Source organism: Eriocheir sinensis, chromosome 17, assembly GCF_024679095.1.
Source record: "Eriocheir sinensis breed Jianghai 21 chromosome 17, ASM2467909v1, whole genome shotgun sequence".
In the NCBI taxonomy this organism is placed as follows: domain Eukaryota; kingdom Metazoa; phylum Arthropoda; class Malacostraca; order Decapoda; family Varunidae; genus Eriocheir; species Eriocheir sinensis.
This window is the reverse complement of record NC_066525.1, coordinates 9,400-29,492: the sequence shown is the minus strand read 5'-3', so window position 1 is coordinate 29,492 and position 20,093 is coordinate 9,400. Positions and strand designations below refer to the sequence as shown.

The 20,093-nt window shown below is 40.6% G+C and overlaps 1 protein-coding gene across 2 annotated transcripts; it reads left to right on the top strand.

Annotated features, from left to right (window-relative positions):
- The first annotated feature begins 100 nt into the window (after window positions 1-100).
- On the top strand, window positions 101-12,553 carry LOC126999676 (cleavage stimulation factor subunit 1-like). 2 transcript variants are annotated; one of them, XM_050862394.1, is made up of 7 exons: window positions 101-124; window positions 2,668-2,747; window positions 4,234-4,364; window positions 9,406-9,640; window positions 10,108-10,419; window positions 11,566-11,659; window positions 12,132-12,553. In XM_050862394.1, the coding sequence occupies exons 5-7, from the start codon at window positions 10,129-10,131 to the stop codon at window positions 12,239-12,241; spliced, it is 495 nt and encodes a 164-aa protein (XP_050718351.1). In that variant the 5' UTR covers window positions 101-124; window positions 2,668-2,747; window positions 4,234-4,364; window positions 9,406-9,640; window positions 10,108-10,128; the 3' UTR covers window positions 12,242-12,553. The 2 variants fall into 2 exon arrangements, with proteins under 2 accessions (XP_050718351.1, XP_050718352.1); XM_050862395.1 differs by lacking the exon at window positions 101-124 and having other exon boundaries at window positions 4,238-4,364.
- The last annotated feature ends 7,540 nt before the right edge of the window (window positions 12,554-20,093 follow it).

Below are 20,093 nucleotides of genomic sequence, written 5' to 3'. Positions count from 1 at the left end.
CTCTAATTATTTTCTTTGTAATGTTTGAACGTTTATTAGGCGTTTGAAGACGTCTGAAAAAAGGGGTGAGAAATAGGCGTTTAGGTAACTGTCCCCAGACAACATGGCGGGGCACTGGGTCGAGGTAAGAAAAAAATGCTCTCGTATTTTTCTTATTTTCTCCTATTCTAAGGAATCTAGACGCCTACTGTGCCTACGTAAAGTTAGCTAGAAGATTAATTCACCCTTCCAAGTGGCTCAAGTGGAATGTAGTCACGTCAAACACCGTCAAAATTGATATAAAAAGGAGCCATTTTGAATTTGAAGTGGTCTGAGTAATGGCTCTCAAAAAATGTTCTTGTATATTCCCTATTTTCTCCTATTCTAGGGCCTCTAGACGCCTACTGGGCCTACGTAAAGTTAGCTAGAAGATTAATTCACCCTTCCAAGTGGCTCAAGTGGAATGTAACTACGTAAAACACCGTAAAAGTCTATATATAAGAAGACGCCATTTTAAGTTTGAGGTGGTCTTGAGTAATGGCTCTCAAAAAATGTTCTTGTATATTCCCTATTTTCTCCTATTCCAGGGCCTCTAGACGCCTACTGGGCCTACGTAAAGTTAGCTAGAAGATTAATTCACCCTTCCAAGTGGCTCAAGTGGAATGTAACTACGTAAAACACCGTAAAAATGGATATATAAGAAGGAGCCATTTTGAGTTTGAGGTGGTCTGAGTAATGGCCCTCAAAAAATGTTCTTGTATATTCCCTATTTTCTCCTATTCTAGGGCCTCTAGACGCCTACTGTGCCTACGAAAAGTTAGCTAGAAGATTAATTCACCCTTCCAAGTGGCTAAAGTGGACTGTAGTTAAGTAGAAGACAGTGAAAAGGGGAAGAATGAATCAGTTTCTCTCTTTTCATCTCCCCCTGTTGATGTTCTTGGGGTCAGCCTGTGCAACGGCCCCCCTGCTGTCCCCACATTTTATTGTCTTATTGTCCAGGGGGAGGTACCGCCCCCTCCCTTGTTGTGCTTTCCTTCCTAACATTGTATCTTTTTAGTTTCATGGTGCTACCCACACATGTATTAATAGTTGTATAATGTCCTGCCTGGGGGTTGGGATGGCATGTTTCTCCCTTCTCCCTTGTTGTTTACCTGCAACAATCAACTATCAATCAATCATTTTCTTTATTTCTTGTTACTTGTGTTTCTTATTTATCTGGTCCCACTTCCGCCGAAGCGCTCTGCAGGACACACACATTTAATTCATTAAATTTTCAATATTGATCACAACTTCTATGCCATGTTAATTGTCAATGTTTCCATAGCAGTCAGAGAACAGAAATGTCTTTAGTCCTTTCTTAAATTTGGTGATATCCTTTGTTCTTCTAATGTCAGGAGGGAGCTTATTGTACAGTCTTGGGGCGGCAGAACTGAAAGCGCGCAATCCAACATTTGAAGAGTACCATGAAGTGTGATTCCAGAAGTGGCTCGGCGAGTGTTAATGCCTTCACCTGGCTGTATTTCGTGTAATAATTCTCTCAAATACGGTGGACGGCCAGTGATCAAAGCTTGGTGTGTCAAAACACATAACTTAAATACTATCCTTGCTTTTATTGGCAACCAGTGGAGCTTTATCAAAACAGGAGTTATTCTCTCTCGTGGTGGAATTCCTTTGATTAATCTCGCTGCTCTGTTTAAGACCATCTGTAATTTCCTTAATTGGAGCTTTGGCAGGTTATAGTAGATCGAGTTGCAATAATCCACTCTTGATATAATATTGTTAATAACCAATTTCTTGATAGAATCTTCATCCAGGTATTTCTTGATAAAAGCAATATTTCTAAGGTGATATCCAGCTATCCTTACGACATTATTTATCTGACATTTCAGTGTCAAATTGGAATCCAGCAACACTCCCAAGTCACGAACACTTTCAACAATATGAATTTCATTACCTATAATCATGTTCCCATCACCAAAATAACGTAGAGTGTCCTTCTTCCCCACAAACATGAATTCAGTCTTATCATCGTTTAATTTCAATTGCTTATAATGCATCCAATCCTTCCTTGACTGAATTAATAACACTATTGATCTTAGCACTTGTATTTTCAATATCAGTGATGGAAAAGTAGAACTGGGTGTCATCAGCAAATAACTGCTCATCGGGTGTCTCTGTGAGAGACAATCCTGAGTGGAGGAGGCCAGGGGGACATCCACGGAGTTAGTGGCTGGAGCAAGTTATAGTAGATCCTGCAGGGAGGTACTCAGGATGGCCTGCAGGGAGAGTCGCCCGGAGGGACCCCTGGGCTTGGCGTCGTAGGGTGGGCGAGGCGATGCGCCCCCCTGCGTATGCCCCCATTGATTGATTGATTGTGGTGGTGGTGTATGTGTGTGTGTGTGTGTGTGTGTGTGTGTGTGTGTGTGTGTGTGTGTGTGTATTTACCTAGTTGTAGTTTTACAGGCCCGGGCTTACGCTGGTGTGGTCCCGTCTCCATATCTGCATTTATCCAACTTTTCCTTGAAGCTTTGCACACTGCCAATACTACATCCTCACCGTTCCAAAGCTCTATATCTCTTTGCAGGAAGCTATATTTCTTTATGTCTCTCAGGCATCTTCCCTCCCTCAATTTTTCATCCTCTGTGCAGGGATATGAACCTTTATCTGACTAATGAGACTTTCTTTCAGGGCTGTGAGGAGGAGGAGGAGGGAGGCTGTGGTGAGGTGGAGACTTGACAACACTACCATCGCCATCAGGCCAGGCTAAGGTAATGTCTGCTTGATCTTGTTTGGCTCAAAGGGAAGGGAAGGGAAGGGAAAGAAAAGGAAGGGAATGAGAAGGAAGGGAAAGGATAGGAAAGGAAGGGAAGGGAAGGGAAGGGAAAGAAAAGGAAGGGAATGAGAAGGAAGGGAAAGGATAAGAAAGGAAGGGAAGGGAAGGGAAAGAAAAGGAAGGGAATGAGAAGGAAGGGAAAGGATAGGAAAGGAAGGGAAGGGAAGGGAAAGGATAGGAAGGGAAGGAAAGGAATTGAGAGGGAAAGGAAGGAATTGGAAGGGAAGGGAAGAGAAGAGAAGGGAAAGAAAAGGAAAGGAAGGAAATGAGAAGGAAGGGAAGGAATTGAGAGGGAAGGGAAGGGAAGGAAAAGGATAGGAAAGGAAAGGAATTGGAAGGAAATGAGAAGGAAGGGGAGGAATTGAGGGGGAAGGGAAGGGATAGGAATAGGAAAGGAAGGGAAGGGAAAGGAAGGAAAGAAAAGGAAGGGAAGGGAAAGGAAAGGAAGGAATTGGAAGGGAAGGGAAAGGAAAGGAAGGGAAAGGAAAGGAAGGGAAGGGAAGGGAAGGAAAATGAAGTTACAGAAGGAAGAAAAAAAAATATATTAAAGTTTGACCTTAATTCTGTACATTTTTATTAACAAGAGTGTCTTTTATTATATTGAAGTGTAGTTGTTGCAAGTCTCAGAGAAACACAGGTAATTTACGATAATTGAAAAAAATTAGCTCAAGCTGCGTAGGCTGTGACCCTATCGCAGGTGACACCTGCTAAGAATGAATAAAAAACATCCATACAAACTCCCGTTCATACCCGCGCACGCACCCAAGGGGGATGGAGTGGCTTGGGTCGAACGTGGGGCAGGCCGGAGTGACCAGGGCTGGAGTGACTTGTTTCCCACTTTGGCTTCCCACATCAGCTATTTCTAAAGGTCAAAGATTGGGTCAGTCGGGTTCTAATGAGTGTTTCTTTAGGTTCATGGTACAGAAGAAGGGTCAAACTGCCACCAGGGTCATAAAGCTACTGTGGGAAATTCCCAAAACTCCTACATAAGCCTTGTCAAATAGGTGAATTTGGACAACAAAATGTTTAGTAATACTGCCCAAGGGTCTTCAGGCCACTCCTGAGCCAGCTTGGAGACAGTTTGGGATACTTTTTGCTTGTCTGTGGCATTGTTACCACAGCTACCACTAACTACTTGCCTCACACTCACAAAACACACAAACTGGAGTTCAAATTCACCGCAGAGATGCAAAACAAACTCCCTGCTCCAAGAGAAACGAGGATGAACGGGAAGCTGATTATGCTTGGTTTTATTCTTTTCTTTTAGTCTTTTCACAAGTTTTTTGTCTTTAGTTTCTTCTGGTGCCAGTCACCAATACATTGGCAAATGTATTTCCTCAGTCTCTGTTTTCAGAATATATTTTTTTTAGTGCCAAAGGCAGTATTGATATTATTATATTTACATCCCCTGTTTGCCGCAGCCAGCTGTTCTACGATGGCCATCAGAACTTCGCACAGGAGCTGGCCGTCATTGTGGACCAAGAAGCCACGGCCGTCTCCCCTTCAGACCGGCTCATGAACATAATCACCATTGGACTGCAGCACGAACATGGTATAGTGGCTTGTGATTATCAAGTCTAGCACTGATGCATTAGGGAGCCAAATACTGCAAGATAACATAGCAGAGAGAGAGAGAGAGAGAGAATGTGTGTTTGAGTTTCTTCATGTAAAATAAATGTTTGAAAGGATACATTTTATTGAGGCTTATGCATATGTATGATATATCACTCTGAACTACTCCATTATGCAAGCACTTATACTAATTGAACATAGATTAGATTAGCTCTAATAAATAAGTCTGTGCACTATAATGGTATCTAAACATCATACTAGGTGCAATACAGTCGAGGCCAATCCTTTGACATTGTAGGACTGACACCCTGAAACAGTGATTCAAAAAATACAAACTCAGTCTGCACATCTGTTATCTGCATCACCTGGCCTCTGAGCTTCCCTCTGCCCCCTGTCCATGGCATTGAGCAAGGGCCTGAAAGTGTATTAAGGCCACTGCCCATTTCCTTGAGCTGGTGAAAGACATTTTCTTACATATATTTTGTTCCTGAATTGTGTAGTTGATTGATTTTATATTTTCTTCCCTCTTTTTTTTTTTTTTTTTTTAGTTTTTTTAGTTTTTTTTAAAGTTTTTTTCATTTCAGTTCAGGATTTCAGTTTGTGTGTATCACCAAGTATCTTACTGTACAAAGCTACTGGAAAGGTGCAAACAAACTGACAAAAACACCCTTATTACATCACCCCTTTTATACTCACATACTCACAGATACTCACAGATGACTTCTGGAAGAGGCCCCTTCAGGCCTGTGACTCCAGTTCCAAACTTACTATATCCTGGTCTGGGTGCCGGACGCGCTGGCCAGCTTCAATACTTGCTCTGTAATCGTATTTTATACTTTGTCCTTTCCATATTTTATCCAGTTTCTTTTCAAAACTTATAACAGACTCTGCATTCACCACTTCTTCCGGCAGACTATTCCAAGTATTTACCACTCTGTTACAGAAAGCATATTTCCTCTTGTCCAACCTTGACCTGCTCTTGTACAACTTTTTACTGTGTCCTCTTGTTCCTGCATCTACACTCATGGTAAATAAGTCCCCACATACTTCTCCATCATATATTCTGCTTAATATTTTGTAAGTTTCAATCATATCTCCTCGTACTCTTCTATATGCCAGTGTTGGTAAATCAAGTTTAATCAGTCTTTCCTCATATGTCATGTTCTTAAGTGTTGGGATTTGTTTGGTGGCTCTTCTCTGGACATTTTCAATAGTTTCGATGTCTTTCTTTTTAAAAGGGCACCATAGTACTTGATTTGCGTATTCAAGGTGAGGGCGTACCATTGCAGTAAACAAGGCCTTGAACTTTGACTCATCCAAAGTTATAAATGTTCTCCTAATAATTCCCACAATCTTGTTTGCCTTGTTTACTTTTTCAGCCAGGTGTTCATCAAAACTCAAATTATTGTCAATTATTACTCCTAAATCCTTTTCATGTTTAACCTCCCGTAATTCTTCTTCCATTTTGTATATAAAACTCTCTTCCTGAGCACTTCCGATTCTCATGACACAACACTTTTGGGGGTGAAACCTTAACAACCATTTCTTAGACCAACTTTCCATTCTCAGTAAGTCTTCTTGCAATGCCTCACAGTCTTCCTTATTCTTAATTTCCTTAAACAATTTGGTGTCATCTGCGTACAAAAATACACTGCTGTTATGGATTTCTTCTACCAGGTCATTCACATATATCACGAACAAGAGTGGACCCAAAACTGATCCCTGAGGCACGCCACTTATAACTTCTTTCATTTCTGACCTCTCCCCATTCACAATGACCCGTTGTTTCCTACCACACAAAAATGATTTCATCCAGTCAAGTAGTTCTCCAGTAATATTATAACTCCTGAGTTTTTCAAGCAACTGTCTATGGGGGACTGTATCGAAGGCTTTCCTTAAATCACAATAAGCCACATCCACTGCACATCCTTTATCAACAGACTCGGTCCACATATCCAACACTTGAATCAGCTGTAGTACGGTAGAACTCACTGGTAAGAAGCCATACTGTCTTTTGCTAAATAATTTATTACTCTCCATGTGTTTCATAATGTTTTCCTTCACGATGGTTTCCATAACCTTACTTAATACACTAGTAAGACTCACAGGTCTGTAATTGCTTGGATCACTCTTATCCCCTTTCTTAAATATTGCTGTAATATTAGCAGTTTTCCTCCCAGGAACTTGACGCATTTTCATGGAATTTGTGAAGATAATCCATAATGGTTCCACAAGCACGTCAGCAACCTCCAATATAACCCTAGGGTGTAGTCCATCTGGTCCGGGGGATTTATTTCTCTTTAACTTTTTCAATGTTTTTAGTACATCATTCCTTGATATCTCCATAGTTGACAACTGTGGGGTTTGTCTCACTTCCAATTCTGGCACTGCTCCTGGTGGTTCAATTGTAAATACTGATGAAAAAAATTCTCCCAACTCATCGGCTTTCTCCTTGTCACTTTCTGTCTTTTTATTTTGGTCACCTCCCTTATATAATTCTGTAATCCCAGATACTGTCTTTGTCTTGGAGTTAACATACTTCCAGAAAATTTTTGGATTGTGTTTTACATTTTGTGCTATTGTTTGTTCCTTCAATTTAACTCCTTTCCTTGTTTCTTTCCTAACCTGATTATTTAAATGTCTGTACTCACTTAAAACTCTCTGATATTCCTCATTTCCACTGTTATTTCTTTCTGACAATTTCTTCAATCTTTCCCATTGCCTTTGCTTTTTCTTAATCTTCGCCCTAAGTTTTCTGTTCATGGGTAAATCACTGTTTACGTTTTTCCTTGTTTCCCTTTCTTTAAACACTCTGCATGGTATGCATTCTCTGATAACTTCTTGCATTTTAGTTGTAAATCTATTCCACATGTCATCTATACTTCCAGTATTCAAGTATACTTTCCAGTCTATACTTAGCTTCTCCTTCATTCTTAAGTAATTTCCCCTTTCATATAAGTACACATTCTTCTTTGTCTTCCTTATCTGTGGTTCTATATCACAATGAAAAATTATACTACTATGGTCACTTTTGCCGAGTGGGCTGGTTACCTCAATCTCCTCTACTCTCAGGTCATCATCAGTAAACACAAGGTCAAGCACATTCCCTTTGTCGTTTCCTCTACATCTTGTTATGTCTTTTACATGTTGCACTAAGAAACAATCTCTTATTCTTTCTATAAAACTGTGACTATACTGATCTCCATTTGATACTGTGCAAGTTGTCCAGTTTATATTAGGCAAGTTAAAATCCTATAACTATTTTATGATTCATTCGTTGGTCAGCAATTTCTTGTAACAGATCCAATAATCTATTATCGTTCACACTGGTGCTGTTTGGACTCCTGTATACAGCCGTGAGCAATATGTCCTCTTTACCTTTTATATTAATTTTTATATATTCACAAAAATCACCACCCTTCTCAATACTGTAGCACACCCCATGCCTCACATATAACAGCAAACCTCTCCCACAGCTTTCTTCGGATATATTTTCCCCTGACACCTCATATCCCTCAATGTTGAACTCCACAATACTCCTTTCATATCTATAGTTCTTTGGCTTCACCTCAAGTATTACTATCACATGGGGTTTCACTTCCATATCTTCTATTCTTTCCTCAAGTTCATTCACTTTGTCTCTTGTAAATGTATCAACATTACTAAACATCACACATATTTTATTTTGACACTTCATCTTTTCCCCATTCTGCCTCAAGTTTGCTGGATATTTCCTTCTTACTTTCTCCTCACACACAACAGGTACCTTTTCCATGGCTTTCCTCTCACCACATAAAAATTTCCAGTGTCCTTCTCCTCATCACTCTTTTCTTTGGCCTGTTTCCTTAGTTCTTTCTCTCTCTCACGTTCCTCCCTTGTCATATCATGGTACACTACCACATTCCTGAATAAAGGTTCCTTAGCATTTCTTAGTTTATACAAGTTCCTCATGATCCTCATTTTCATTCCTTCCTTTAATGTCACAATCATTGGTCTTGACTTTCTTTCTGGTGCACTGTTCTCACCTCCTTCATTACTTGCGGGCTGAGGCACCATACCTATCCTCCGTAATTCCACAACGTCACTATCAAAACAATTTAGGTCCAACTCTCCACAAAACTCTTTAAACATTAGCTTATCATGTCTCATCTTGTCTTCTCTATCCTCCATATTAAACCCACCTATCATGACTTCCGGCATTCTGTGAAGAATTATATTATTCTCTCTACGGAGAATGTCCTTAACTTGTTCCACTGCCTCCTCTGCAATCCCACTTTTGCCTGCTTTTGTAGTACTTTGTGAGTTGTAAGTATTCTGAGTTTCCATCACATAATCCTTGCAAGATTTTACTAAATCTTCCTTTACCTCATTGTAAATTTTCTCCTTAGCTTCTTCAATTAGATTACCTTTTATCATCTCCGTCAGTCATTACTAATCCACTGCCTTTCCCAACAGTCTCCACCACTTGTCTCCCTCCTGCTCTGGTTGATGCTGTGACTTATCTCTTGGCCAGGGATGGAGTAGTTATTATTATGCCTAGGAAATGCCAAGTCCAGAGGAATTACAGCAAGTGTTATCTTTACAGTGCGTTAATGGAGCCGACTTTTTAGAAGGGGATCTGTCTCATAAGCAAAGGGGGTGGACTAAGTGAAATATAATAACACATATGAAACTGCTGCTCCTGAAGAAAGATGCCAAAATGAGACTATCAAATCTAGTTCTTGAGGTGTCGATGCTAACTTTTATTCTTTCTGTTGTTAATTACTATGCCACTCTGTTTCTTTTTTTATTGATATTTCTCTGTTTTCTTCAGGAGCAGCATTTTTGCATGGATTATCTTCACTTAGTCCATCTCTGCTACTTATAAAAAGATCCCCTTCTAAAGTCAGCCACAACAACACTATGTAGAAATTGCACTTACTCTAATTCCCCTGGACTGTGATCTCCCTAGGCATAGTTAGTAATAATAATGATAACAAGCATAACAGTAACGGTTTTACCCTCTCCTTTCATTCTTTCAGATCTTGGACGTGGACCGAATGCTTGCCAAAAGTGACCCTGATGCAGTGGAGCTCCATCCAGATGCTGTGGTTGGTCACCCAGTCATCCGCACGCTGTATGACCACCTGGATGAGATCACTTGCCTAGAGTTCCACCCGAGGGAGCAAATCCTGATATCTGGCAGCCGGGACACCAATATCAAAATGTTTGACTTTAGTAAGACATCCGCCAAGAAGGCCTTCAAGACTCTTAACGGTAAGATTTTGTGTGTTATCAACAGATTTCTTTATAAAAACTACATGGGAAACATTTCAGCCTCTCATGGCCTCCTCCTCCTCCTCCTCCTTCTCCTCCTCCTCCTCCTCTTCATCATCATCATCATCATCATCATTATTAGGCACTTCAGTCCACTGCAGGATTTTTCTTCCATCTTTCCTATTTTTACATCCATTCATCCATTCACTAAACTTCTCATTCATCCATTCACCCATTCATATATCCATCCATGTACCTATTCATTCATCCTTCCACCTTTCCACATATCCATCCACCCATTCATTCATACATTTTTCCATTCTTCCTTGTTTTTATATATCCATCCATTCAAAGAGACATCTATCCAATCAGTAAATTTTCCATTCACTCATTCATTCGTACATCCATCTAGTTTAGCATCAATCATTCACCCATCCACCCATCCATCACAGTCCTCTCCACCGCAGGACGCAGAACAGGTGACCAGTATGTCCATCCACCCCAGTGGAGACTTCTTGGCTGTTACCACCGAGGGGCCAGTGGTGAGGTTTTACGACATCAACACGTGCCAGTGCTACGTGTGTCCCTACCCCCGGGAGCACCATGCTGGGCCCCTCACCAGCGTGCACTACTCTGCCGATGCCCGTGTGTGTGTCAGCGCCTCCAAGGACGGGGACATCAAAATCTGGGATAGGGTGTCGGGCCGCTGTGTGCAAACCTTCACCAAGTGCCACGACGGGGCTGAGGTCTGCTCCGTGCTCTACTCTCGGAATGGCAAGGTGAGGGCTGTTGTGCTGCGAGGTGCTGGGAAGGAGAGTGGTACTGTTGGTGTGTGCAGGATTGTACACAAATGTTGAGGCATATGGCTGAGATCTTGTGGACAGATGGGATGTCCAGTGAGGAGGTGGCAAGATGTGGATTGGAGGAGTTGAGTGTTGTGCTCAGAGTAAGGAGATGGAGGCAGTTTGGGCACATGAAAAGGAGGGAGGATGGTAAGGCACTGGGGTGAGTGTCAGGTCATGGCCCACCAGGCAGGCCAAGGACGACATGGAGGCAGTGTGTTTGAGAACATTTGGCAGCATTAGGCACTGGAGAGGCTGAGGCAATGGATAGTAATAGTTGGAAGTGTATGTTGACCGTCTAACTTCATGAGAGATTATGGAAAAACCTGACATTAAACAGATGATGAGGATACAGGACTGTGAAGGTAATATATCAGCCTCCTAGTGACTCAGCATTTGGTTTAGTTTGTTAAGTTGTGGACACCCTACTTTGAACTTATGGCTCAGTAGCCTCTTTTTGCTTGCCAAGTCGCATGCTGCAGAAGGGGAATGGAGGCTGAGGAAGGCAAAGACGGGAGTGGGAGACGAACTGGTGAGGGAGAAGAGAAGACTTGTATTGCATAGAGGGGCTGCTGCCATGTTAAGAGTTTGGAGTAAGGTAGACTGATGATTTTGACAGTAACTGTTGACTCTGAGGCAAGTGCATTGTGAGTCTTTGATGTTCTTCCCATTTGGCTGAAGTGCTGTAGTAATCTTTCTACTATTCCCTTAGAAACCTTTCAGCTCCCTGGTAATGGGCATAGATACACTGATGCCTACTGTCACCCTAACAATACTTATTATCCTTGGGGCTGGACTTCATAGTGATCAAGTTTACCGTTGTTTTAAAGTTTTCAGTGGTTCAGTTATGGTCACTAGTTTTCTTCCAGTGACTTCAAGGCTTTCATGAATGAATGATCAAGATACCTCATGTTTAAATCATTTCTTTTGGTGAGGATGCTGCAAATTTCTTGTCTTTGTGGGAATGACATTTTGCAGATTAGTTTCTTTGTCAAGCCCTTGGTTTCACTGCCTATTTGTAGAAATGCCATGAATAATGAAAAATTAATAAGAAAAATACTGATAGTCACCCCTTTTTCCCAGTACATCCTGTCGTCGGGTCTGGACAGCATTGTCAAGTTGTGGGAGCTGTCATCGGGCCGTTGCCTCATTGGCTACACTGGTGCCGGCTCAGTGGGTGAGTGTGGACCACCAACCACCTGCTTATCTAGTCCAGGCCAACCTTCAGTAAACCCTCTGTTTGCCTCCACCAGATATTTTGCCTCCCCTGAGTTAGTAGACATAAATATATAAAATACAAGACTGTGACGACAGAAACAATACCCAATCAAATATCAATTGATGCTGACCTTGTTTTAAACTTATCAATGTCAACAAGAGAAACAGTTTCATTTGGAAGTACTTTCCCCAATTTAATCAAGCTGGGGATAAATGAATGGGAAAATTGGTTATTTGCACAAATTTTTTTTAAAGAGCATGCTCATTAAATTGAATTTCAGGAAGTTGGATAACACTAAAATCAGTTTTAGTAGAATATCTCCAGTTAGTTCCCCGATGATGGAATATATCAGCAGCTAAGGTGTACAAGGTAGGGTTAGGTCTTGAGGTGTCTCATAGTCCATTGTCTCACTGTCTTACCCTCTCCCCAGGTCACAATGGCCCTGTGCAACACATGGTCCACTCACCCTGCTCGCCGGCCTTCATCACCTGCTCAGATGACTACCGGGCAAGGTTCTGGTACCGCAGGAATGTCCACTGAAACCCTTCAACAAGACTTTGCTGAGGGTCAAGGGAAGGGCCTTTTATCCAATTTTTGTTTTATAACAATACAGTTGGGTGTTTCAGTTTGTACACACCTTGTAATTAGTACTCATGTCAAGAATAAAAGTACCTTGGAAAAGTAAGCAAAATTAAAAATAGGAATGATTGTAGAAGTGAAGAATGATTATCAATCTGTATTTTGATAGCATTAGATACTCAATCTTTCTTATGCTTGTCTAGTGAAAAATAAAAAGAAGACGAAGAGAGAGAATGTTATGAGCTATGATTAAGTATCTGGAGGTGTGAGAACTTCAAATCTTTCTTTAATTCCTACTAGATATATTATTAAGTCCGTCTTAGAAAATTAAGTAAGAAGTCAAGATAAAAAATATGGGTAAGGATGAGAGAGCCATATCCTCCACAGGAATAAGTCAAAATATATTAGTTCCCCCATGTTTAAAGAGAGAGAGAGAGAGAGAGAGAGAGAGAGAGAGAGAGAGAGAGAGAGATTTACATACAAAATCAGACCACACAGACCCCATGGTCCAGACTAGGTGGTCTGTCCTTAAACTTAAATGATTCTACATTAATCAGAAGGCTCCAAGAGAGTAACATTGAATTGAATTGAATTGAAATATTTATTGTTGTAAAATACAACAAAGGGGAATGGCTGGGCTTGCAGACAAAGCCCTGACTATATAGGCTAGTTGCAAAAAATAAAAATCTCCATTGTACAAAAATAAAACATGTTGAGGTTAGTTAAAAGAAATTAGAATGTAAATACTGATAATATTCCTGAGGAGGTACACATGCAATTACCACCATGCACATGAGTCTAAACACTATCACCAGTAAGCATAATTGCATCAGTAGAGTCAAGAAGCGCCTTCCATCTAATACCATTCACATTTGAGGTCTGATGGCTACCAAGTTCTTTACATCTAGCATTGAGATCACCCATGAGTACAGTCTGTTCTTCCAAAATACGGTCAGGGAGATGTTGAACATGAAAAGCACCTGAGTGAATATATGAATTAGCAAAGAAAATTTGATCATTAGGGGTGTGCAAAGTAACAATGACAATTTCAACACCTTGACGAGAACTCTTTTCCCCACATACGTTTTACAAGGCCTACATAGGGGTCATGGGCCTTTCCTAGTGTAGTTTTATTTTATTTCTGACATAAACGTGAAAAAACACTTATTAGGCGCATTTGACATCGTTTTTTGTCCTGTAGACATAACTGATGTGAGAATCGGAGGCGTTTTTCAAGAATGCCGACCCAGACATTATGAAAAAAAGGCAAAATTGTGCCCGATCAGGTATTTTAGGCCAAAGTGAATTGATTTAGGCCAAACGCTTGACAAAAAGCCAAAATTGAGGTTTCATTTAGCCTCAAAAAGGTCAACTCGGTGGGTGGTTCTTTAGAATATTCGTGTATTTTAAATGTCCTTTAGCTTTACGGTTATGAGCTATATTATTGTATTTTTATAGTCATTAATTTATAGTTCGTCCGTGCGTAAGATCATTAATACGCTTGGGGGAGGCACTATGGTAAATTTGGCGGGGTCAGCGCGTCGGTTCTTTCCTGGAATATTCGTGTATTTAAAATGTCCTTCAGCTTTACGGTAATGAGCTATATTATTGTGTTTTTATAGTCATTAATACATAGTTCGTCCGTGCGTAAGATCATTAATACGCTTGGGGGAGGCACTATGGTAAATTTGGCGGGGTCAGCGCGTCGGTTCTTTCCTGGAATATTCGTGTATTTAAAATGTCCTTCAGCTTTACGGTTATGAGCTATATTATTGTGTTTTTATAGTCATTAATTCATAGTTCGTCCCTGCGTAAGACCATTAATACGCTTGGGGGAGGCACTATGGTAAATTTGGCGGGGTCAGCGCGTTGGTCCTTCTCTGAAATATTCGTGTATTTAAAATGTCCTTCAGCTTTACGGTTATGAGCTATATTATTGTGTCTTTATAGTCATTAATTCATAGTTCGTCCCTGCGTAAGACCATTAATACGCTTGGGGGAGGCACTATGGTAAATTTGGCGGGGTCAGCGCGTCGGTTCTTTCCTGGAATATTCGTGTATTTAAAATGTCCTTTAGCTTTACGGTAATGAGCTCTATTATTGTGTTTTTATAGTCATTAATTCATAGTTCGTCCCTGCGTAAGACCATTAATAAGCGTGGTTGAGATACAAAGTTTGTAGGTGGTGCGAGTTGGCGCCATTCCCGGTTGGTTCTTCTCTGGAACATTCGTGTATTTCAAGTGTCCTTTAGCTTTACGGTTATGAGCTATATTATTGTGTTTTTATAGTCATTAATTCATAGTTCGTCCGTGCGTAAGATCATTAATACACTTGGGGGAGACACTATGGTAAATTTGGCGGGGTCAGCGCGTCGGTTCTTTCCTGGAATATTCGTGTATTTAAAATGTCCTTTAGCTTTACGGTAATGAGCTCTATTATTGTATTTTTATAGTCATTAATTCATAGTTCGTCCCTGCGTAAGACCATTAATAAGCGTGTTTGAGATACTAAGCTTGGCGGGGAAGCGAGCCTTGGCGCCATTCCCGGGCCGACCTCCATTCCGAGCAGACGCACGGCAAGACGCTCCTTACGATGGCGCCAAATATTCACGATTATAACGCCGCAGCCCGGTTATTCGGCAATAGCACTACTTAATTAAGGTAAGATAATAGCTGGGGGGCAGAAAGGGGGCGAGGCGGTCACGTTATAAGGTTGAAGTGTATGTGTGTGAGCGAGTGTGTGTTGCGAGGGTAAACTTAGATATTCCAGTGATAATTTCTTTTTATTAATTTATTTCATATTTTCGAAGTCATTTATGGTTTGCAGTGTTTTTTTTTATGCTTTATCGAGATTCTGGTTAACTTATTTATTTCCCTTATCACTTATCCCTTGAATATTATCTTCTTTATCACATTAATTATCCATATCTGTTACATTTTATCAGTAATTTATGGTTTTTAGTGTGATTTTATATTCCTGTAAGACAAACTAATTCTGACTGGCTTCGTTACTCATATTTCCCTTATTACTATACGGACCAAGCAAGTTTCAGGTAAGTTTTAATTTAATTTTATCCATATTATATTTCCACGCCGGTAAGTTTTGGTTTTATTAATAATTCGACGAGGTATGAAGACGCCCACCGCTTTCTACCTCTTAGACACGTTAATTCACCTTCAGAGCTCCCGGAAAGCCATAATTAAAGTGTGAAAATATCAAAACTAGTCTCCAGGAAAGCCATAATTAAGTTTAAGCCTCTAAAAATGCTTGAAAATGGCTATAATATATCTGTATGTGGCTTTCTTGAGTGATTTTGAGCGGGAAATGGGGGGCGTCCCTATTCTCTGCTCTGATTGGCTGTCCTGGGGGCCTTGCTGTGCGCTGATTGGCTGTGAGCTCCCCGCCTTTTTTTCCTGCTCTGTGATTGGTCGCGGCACCAGGTCAGCAGCTTCCCCCTCATTGCAACTTTGGCGCCAAAATCTCGCTCCCTCACACACACGCCTCTTAACCTTCAAGACTCGTAGAAAACCATAATTAAAGTGTGCAAAGACTAAAACTGACATCCCGGAAACCCATAGTAACGTTGTAAGGCTTAAAACAGGCTTGGAAATAACTATATATGTGTGTCAGACAGTTCCTCCTTCAAACTCATGCCTCTAAACCTTCAGCTCAAAAGAAACCATAATTAAAGTGTGCAAAGACTAATTGTAACGTTGTAAGGCTTAAAACAGGCTTGGAAATAACTATATATGTGCCCGACAGTTTCGCTACTTCACACTCACGCCTCTAAACCTTCAAAGCTCCAAGGAAACCATAATTAAAGTGTGCAAAGACTAATTCTAACCTCCCGGAAAGCCATAGTAACGTTGTAAGGCTTAAAACAGGCTTGGAAATAACTATATATGTGTGTACGGACCCGACAGTTTCTCGCTCCTTCACACTCACGCCTCTAAACCTTCAAAGCTCCAAGAAAACCATAATTAAACTGTGCAAAGACTAATTCTAACCTCCCGGAAAGCCATAGTAACATTGTAAGGCTTAAAACAGGCTTGGAAATAACTATAATATATCTTTGGCTTTGGCGGGAGAGGGCAGCGTCCCTATTCTGTGCTCTGATTGGCTGCCCGGAGCTTCCTGTGCGCTGATTGGCTGGGAGTCTTCGCGTCCACACAGCCATGGCCACCAGTCAACCCCGCGCCATGGCCCCGCTGGCTCCCACTTTTTCTTGCCTCCACGAGCTTGCCAGGGACTTGTGGAGTGTAATTTGAGGTGAGACAGTGCTATGAGTCGTTATATTATTGCTGGGTCAATGATATAAGTGCGTAATAGGGCTGTGTGGCGTCCAGTGTAGAGGTGACCGTCGGGCTGTCGTGGCAGGGCCGTGATTAATATATATTTTGAGGTGAGAGACTTACACGTTGTTATTTGCATGCGTGACTAACTCTACAGCTGTGTTACTGTGCTCCTGTGTGGTGTGTTACGGCTACGTCTTGAGGTGACGGCCAGGGAGGCGTGTGACGGGTTGCAAGTGTTACGCATTGCCAATGACTGTTTGGGTACCCTAGACTAGTGTTACGTTATTATATCGTTACCTGCAACACTATACAGCTTCGTCACGGTGATGTATGGTACTTTGTTATGTCTACGCATTAAGGTGACGGTCAGGGAGGCGTGTGACGGGTTGAAGGTGTTACGCATTGCCAGACAGTGATTGGGTACCCTAGACTAGTGTTACGTTATTTCGTTACCTGCCACACTATATAGCTTCGTCACGGTGCTATATGGTACTGTGTTACATCTACGCATTAAGGTGACGGTCAGGGAGGCGTGTGACGCGTTGAAGGTGTTACGCATTGCCAGACAGTGACTTCGTACCCTAAACTAGTGTTACGTTATTATTTCGTTACCTGCCACACTATATAGCTTCGTCACTTACAGATACTTACAGATACTTACAGAAGACCTCCTGGAAGAGGCTTACGCCTGTGACTCCAGATCTACGTTAACAACTTGTGGCAGTGTGTGGTGGACGATTTGAGCCTTGTAATTATATTTCAAATCTTGGTTAGCCCAGAATTTATCGAGTCTGGATTCAAACTGAATCACTGTTGTTGCCGTCACCACCCACTCAGGCAGTTGATTCCAATTATTCACTACTCTACTTGGGAAAGCATACTTCCTTACATCCAACCGTGATCTTGACTTAAACAGTTTCAATGAATTTCCCCTACTCCTGCTTTCTTCTCTAAGTTTCAATATTCCTCTGGTACATGCATCATCATATTTCCCAGTGAGTATCTTATAGGCCTCAATTAGATCTCCCCTTGCTCTTCTATATGCCAGTGTGGGCAGTCTCAGCTTCCTCAGTCTCTCTTCGTAGGAAAGTCCCTTGAGTTCAGGCACCATCCTAGTAGCCCTTCGCTGAACGTTTTCCACAATTTCAATGTCTTTCACCAAGTAAGGACTCCATACTTGGTTGGCGTATTCAATGTGTGGTCTTACTAGTGCCTTAAACAAGGATTTAAATATTTCAGAATCCAATGAAACAAAAGTTCTTCTAATTATTCCCACTAAATTATTGGCTTTATTTAATTTTTCTACTAGATGGTCAGCACAACTTAGTTTATTGTTTATAATGACACCCACATCTTTCTCTGTAGTAATCCTCATTAACTGTTTCTCCATGTGATATCCTTGATCTTCAACAGATGTTCTTCCTATTCTCATGTATTTGCATTTGTCTGGATGAAATCTTAATAACCATTTTTCACTCCATGAATATAAGTCTAACACATCTTGCTGCAACTTCCGACAGTCATCTTCTTCTTTAATGCATCTAAAGATCTTAGTATCATCCGCATACATATATACTTCACTATCATTTGATATTTTATCAGGGAGATCATTTATGAATATTACAAACAGCAATGGCCCGAGAACAGACCCCTGCGGCACTCCACTTATCACTGGCTTCCAACTTGACATTTCCCCCTTCACCACCACTCTTTGTTTTCTCTGTGTTAGAAAAGCTGTAATCCATTCCTGGTACTCTTTTCCAATTCCATAACTCTTAATTTTACTTATAAGCCTTTTATGTGCCACTCTATCAAATGCCTTCATAAAATCGCAATATATTACATCAATTGCATAACCATCATCAATAGTTTCAGTCCACTTGTCCATAACTTTTATGTGTTGGAGCACCGTTGACCGTCCCGGGATAAATCCATATTGTTTTTCACTAAACAAATTATATGATCTCATGTGCGTCATTATCTCCTCCCTTATTATAGTCTCAAAAATCTTACATATGACACTTGTCAAGCTGACTGGTCTATAGTTTTCTGGGATACACTTGGCACCCTTTTTATATATGGGAGTAATATGTGCAATGAGCCAATCCTGAGGGAGTTCCTTGTGTGTAAAGGAGTATTGATAAAGTATTTCTAAGGGCACTAATAGTTGTTCCATAGCCTCCTTTATGATTCTAGGGTGTATCCCATCAGGTCCAGGTGATTTATGCTTTTTTAGATTTTCAATGATCTTTTTAATTTTTACTTTAGTAATTTCTAGATGAGTCAAGGTTGGTATACTCTTCACTTCACAGTCTGGCACTTTGCCTTTTGGCTCTTCCACAAAGACTTTTGAAAATTGTTCTGCTAAAATTTCAACTTTCTCCGATTCATTTTCAGTTTTACCATCTTCAGCAATGCCCTTTTGTAAGTCAGGAATCCTGGGTTTACTTTTTACCTTACTCTGGACATATTTCCAAAATACTTTGGGATTCTCTTTTACGTTTTTAGCTATTTCTTTTTCCTTAACCTTCACAGCATTTCGTGTTTCTTTTCTGATTTGATTGTTCAGTCTCCTGTACTCTTTCTCGGTCTCCATATACATTGTCCTGCTGAATGCATTCAAATTCCCTTTTAGAGATTTCATTCTCATCCATAACCTCTGTTTTCTTTTTATCTTAGACCACAATTTCTTGTTCATTTGTAAATTTTCATTTGTCCTCTTCCTGTATTGCTTAAAATTCCCTATCCTTCTTGTAGGCACACTCTTTTCTATTGCAACATGTAACTTTGACTTAAATTTACTCCACATTTCTTCTATATTAGTAGCATCAGATAAGTATTCCTTCCAGTCTATCTCCAGTTCCCTTCTCAACAACTCATAATCGGCTTTTTCATACAAATAAATTGTCTTCTTTTCTTGAGCCAGAGTCTCCTCCATGTCACACACAGCGTGAATCACGGCATGATCACTTCTCCCCAAAGGATTCCCAATCATAACTTCTTCCACAATTGACTCTTCATTAGTGAAGAACAAGTCCAGAGTGTTACCCATATGTTCTCCTTTCACCCTGGTAACATCCTTCACATGTTGCATCAAAAAGCAATCACGCACCTTCTCCATGAATGTAGTTCCAAAATCATTTATTCCAGTGTTAGTGGTGTAATTTTCCCAATTTATTTGTGGCAAATTAAAATCCCCAGTTATAATCTTATAAGTTGCTTTCATCTCATTCATCTCTTGAAACAGGTCTAGAAGCAAATGATTGTTTCTCTCCAGGCTGTTTGGACTCCTGTATATTAATGTTAAAATTATCTTTTCTCCTTGAAGCACAATTTCCAAACAGCAATATTCACAAAAATTTGAGACTAAATCAACCTTGTTATATGTGATACCATTTTTCACATATATCAGTAGACCTCTGCCAACATTACCAAAGATATTAGTTTCCTCTATCTCATATCCATCAATATTATATTCTACTATATTTCTCTTGTATCTAAAATGCTTTGGTTTAACT